The 3,721-nt window shown below is 48.0% G+C and overlaps 3 protein-coding genes across 3 annotated transcripts; 1 reads left to right on the top strand and 2 right to left on the bottom strand.

Moving 5' to 3' along the window:
- Window positions 1–135: 135 nt before the first annotated feature.
- On the bottom strand, window positions 136–1,966 carry PPTG_17284 (hypothetical protein). The gene is made up of 2 exons (XM_008915478.1): window positions 1,592–1,966; window positions 136–1,529 (listed from the first exon to the last, which is right to left on the bottom strand). Exons 1-2 carry the CDS (start codon window positions 1,931–1,933, stop codon window positions 516–518), a joined length of 1,356 nt encoding a protein of 451 aa, XP_008913726.1. The 5' UTR covers window positions 1,934–1,966; the 3' UTR covers window positions 136–515.
- Window positions 1,967–2,281: 315 nt separating this feature from the next.
- Window positions 2,282–2,389, top strand: PPTG_24153 (hypothetical protein; the record flags this gene model as incomplete). The annotated part of the gene is made up of 1 exon (XM_008915479.1): window positions 2,282–2,389. The coding sequence occupies one exon, from the start codon at window positions 2,282–2,284 to the stop codon at window positions 2,387–2,389; it is 108 nt and encodes a 35-aa protein (XP_008913727.1).
- A 468-nt stretch (window positions 2,390–2,857) lies between these two features.
- Window positions 2,858–3,625, bottom strand: PPTG_17285 (hypothetical protein; the record flags this gene model as incomplete). The annotated part of the gene is made up of 1 exon (XM_008915480.1): window positions 2,858–3,625. One exon carries the CDS (start codon window positions 3,623–3,625, stop codon window positions 2,858–2,860), a length of 768 nt encoding a protein of 255 aa, XP_008913728.1.
- Between the last annotated feature and the right edge of the window lie 96 nt (window positions 3,626–3,721).

Consider the following 3,721-nt stretch of genomic DNA (forward strand, 5'->3'; position numbering starts at 1 on the left):
CTGAAGAAACGTAAGCGATGCGGAGGATATGGAAAATAAAAGGTTGAAGCGCATCATCTGATTACGGTCAGTACATATTGAAGTGAAGTTCCGACTTGGAGCCGAAGTAAACGACCCGTTCGTACATACACAACGTTCGGTCATAAATGATGTTCTTGCTGATATTGTTTGCCTACGCGTTGTTAACATGTTTAAAAGCTCTTGCTGATTTCTCCCTATAATTAATTAAGTTCTTGCACTCCTCCTTGTTCTTATATGGCTACCCCTCGAAAGTTTCAGTCGTCTAGAGTTGTTGCAGTCAGGGACTAACTCAGTCACCTGTACACTCGATCTCAGCAGCCTGCAATTAGTCTTGCATCCATGATGATGCCAACGAATGAAATACGGCGAGTGTCTGCTTTTCTGTGGACGCGGGAGGCCACAATCACCGCTGCTACTTGTCGACAGGCGATATGCTCCATTGTCTACTGCAACCGACCAGTCAATACTGCAACCTGGATGGGTCGGTTCACCAGCTACGCGCACAGCACTTTGATGTCCTTAGCCTCGAGCTGCACGGGTGCATGGGCTTCTTTCACAGCACGGAGGATTGCATTGCCTGGCTCGTTAATCCGGTCACGCATCGTCTGTAGTACGTGCTTCGGCACCGGTAGATCCGTGCGGCGTAACTTCTGTAACATCCAACGAGTGAGCACCACAGCAGGCACCTCCTTCTCCTCTCCCTTGGACGTTTTAACGATTTTTCGATAGGACTTAAGCGCCATAACGCCGCTGATGTCCAAGCGTACGCAGTTCTGTGGACGGTACGGATACAAGTCGTCCTCGTTTACAAAGTTCATGACCATGACTCCTTGGTCCAATGCCTTGCCTGTACACACGTCATGGCAACTCGCTGGTTGGTCCGAGAACATGACAAAATTGGTCTCCGTTGCCACATTCTCGACCTCGGAGATGATGAGACGACGGTGCATGATGTTCTTATCACCACCCAACTCGCTCGTACACGTGTACTTGGAGTTCATGGGCTTAGTGTCCATGTGTTTAATGTGGAACTGGATGAATTCGAACGCCTCTTTGACTGTTTTCAGACCTTCCAGAGGGGTGATATCGAAGCGGATGGAGCAGAAATCGCCCGCTTCGTCGACGAACTGGGCGTTTTCAGTGTATTCGCGCGCCTCCGTCATGAACTGAGTGCGCTTTTCCACTAGTTCCGCTGCGTCTCGACATTGTTGAGCACGAAGACTTGTGAGAACTTCAGTGCGTTTTGTCCAGTCGCGACTGAGGTGGATGTACGTGTCTAGAGGACAGCGATTGTGCACCGCATGCGTGAGCTCTGACAGCGCCGACTGCGCTGATAAAACTCGAAGTTGATGCTGCTTCACCGAGTTGCGTAGTACATTATTGGTGATCTCCGTCTCGATCTGTTGTCGATCCTTCTCCTGCCAGGCCACGATGTTGGTGCGGTTCTGTAGAAACGACACCTGGCTCTCCAGCTCCTTGATATGCTCCAGTAACTCGCATTTCTCCTCCTACTCAAACAAAAACTAGTAAATATCTACTGGTTAACATCAAACTCACTATCTTTCCTCACCTTTCGAACCAAATACGTGGGCTTGCGCCACTTGCCTCGACATTTTTTCGACGTGGGCGTCGATGCATCCTTCTCGTCCTCGCACTCGGATGCACGGCGTTTTATGGGTCTGTTACAGAGTGGCTGTCCTGGAGCCTTTATAGTGAGCTCAGGCTCCTGCTTCATGGTCTGTGTCGATAACGACGGCGTTGTTGTGGGCGTTGACACGCCGCAATTCTTCTCTAGCACGGAGGCGAGCGTCGGTAGCTGCTGAGCTGACGGGTTCATGTCCACAGGGCTTGTGTCGGAGCCTAATAGACTCGCCATGTCGTACTTGGAGCGCTGTACATTGTTGCTGTCCATGTCTTGCTGCGTATGGAGCGAGTCGTCGAGTGACACTCAAAAGTTAAGAGTTCCAGTTTCTCGCAGCTGATTTCTGATTGGACTAAAATAGAGATGGACATCATTACAGCGACAATCATCGAGGTGATTACGCCTGTTATACCAAAAGGATTGTAGATCATGGATACGTTATGTAATGTAGAAGGATATAAATTATTTTAGTTTGTATTGAGCTGTGTTTGCACATCAAGACAATGTGACATCAAAGGTAATAATGACGAAAAGGCTTTCGCTAGTAGGCGTACGTCGATCAACTCGAACCAATTTTCGACTGGAAACACTATTTTGCGCTGCAACACGGCGCCCAAGATGTCGCAGGAGACACTGCCCGTAGTCCAGGCCGTCAACCCCAGCTTATGGCTCTGCAGGGAAGTGAAGGACTCGTCGCAGCTTTCTCCGCTTGTACAAGATGCGTGAAATACAACTCCACTTTTTTAGATTGTTTTAAATTTAGGAGTTGAAATAAATACTGAATCTAACTTGTCTTGGTAGTCTTTTATGTTTGCCCTATTTCAACGTTCACCTTTACGAGAAAAAAAAAACACCATGGCATGAAATCGCCATAAGCGTGAAAATCAAGCCTGCTGAACCAAGTTGCCTATACAGTGCATGCCCACCAACTTTTTTGCAACTTCCCGCAATGCGTCGGGGTAAGTTGATCTCAAGTACGAAGATTGATGGGGCAGACATCTTCGGCGCAATGTGAAGTATATTGTCCAGTACTATTAAGGCTAACGCTGACGAAGGAAACACTAGGTATTAAGCTGTTGAACTTCGATTCATAACCCAGACCTGGTGCCCATGTCGAATTAATTAGTTGGTTCATAGGTACCGTTTCAATATTATTTTTTAGCCTACAGACAAGTAAACTCTTACTCAAAATGGTTAGCGCGCATTCCTTGCGAGAATACCCATAAGCTTGTCATACCCTTCGACGTATTTGCTGTAAAGAAGGAGACTAACGTCGTCCGCCGCTCCCTCTACACCCAGCAATGAATGGACTCTTTTTGGCTCCACCCTTTTCTCCAGCCAACGGGTCATCTGCCACTTTTGCAACTCCACTGCCATCTTTCTGGTACTCGGTACTTTCGTCGCTGCTATCAGCACGTCGGAAAGCTGTTGGTCACCACCACAGAGGCGAGTCAATAACTCGGCCGGGTTCCATTTACCCCCGAGGTTCATTTTATTGACATAGAGTCCGTAGTTGTACCAAACGCTGAAAAGCGGGTTTTCAAGCACCTTGTCCAGTGTCCGGTCGAGGTTCATCATAATGAAGACATCATACGTGGATTGTTTAGTGAAGAGCCAATCGCGCTGTAGTTCGGATTCCAATCGTTCGGCGATATTTTTCGTTTTTGAATTTCCATGCGCCTTCGTGATCATCTTCGCCACGGCTTCGTCACTGTAGTGACTGATCAAAGTGGACATTGTGGCCAGGTCGGTGTCGTAAAGCAATCGAAAATCGTCCGCGTACTTGATCCAAGCACTGAACAGCGGGTTCTCGAAAAGCGTATCTCCTGCCTTCTCCAGCTGTAGCATCGTGAAAATGTCCTCCGGCTTTTTGCCATGTTTAAGCCAAAGCTGCGTCTGCTCGGCTTGAATTCGTTTGGCGATGCTGCTTGTGCTTTGAGCTTTGTTCGCCTGAATCAGCATATTCGCTAGTGCTTTGTCACTGTACCGAGAGGATAGAATCGAAATCAACGTCGTCTTCTTGTCAGGGTTGGCATCGTTGAAATCGTCCAAATATTT

This window comes from Phytophthora parasitica (assembly GCF_000247585.1).
Source record: "Phytophthora parasitica INRA-310 unplaced genomic scaffold supercont2.71, whole genome shotgun sequence".
Classification (NCBI taxonomy): domain Eukaryota; phylum Oomycota; class Peronosporomycetes; order Peronosporales; family Peronosporaceae; genus Phytophthora; species Phytophthora nicotianae.

Bases quoted from the DNA above. Each gene is read 5' to 3' on its own strand.
- PPTG_17284 (XM_008915478.1), bottom strand. From the start codon at position 1,933: ATGGACAGCAACAATGTACAGCGCTCCAAGTACGACATGGCGAGTCTA. The intron at 1,530-1,591 runs GTGAGGAAAGAT...TTGTTTGAGTAG, and splicing joins CCACGTATTTGGTTCGAAAG to GAGGAGAAATGCGAGTTACT.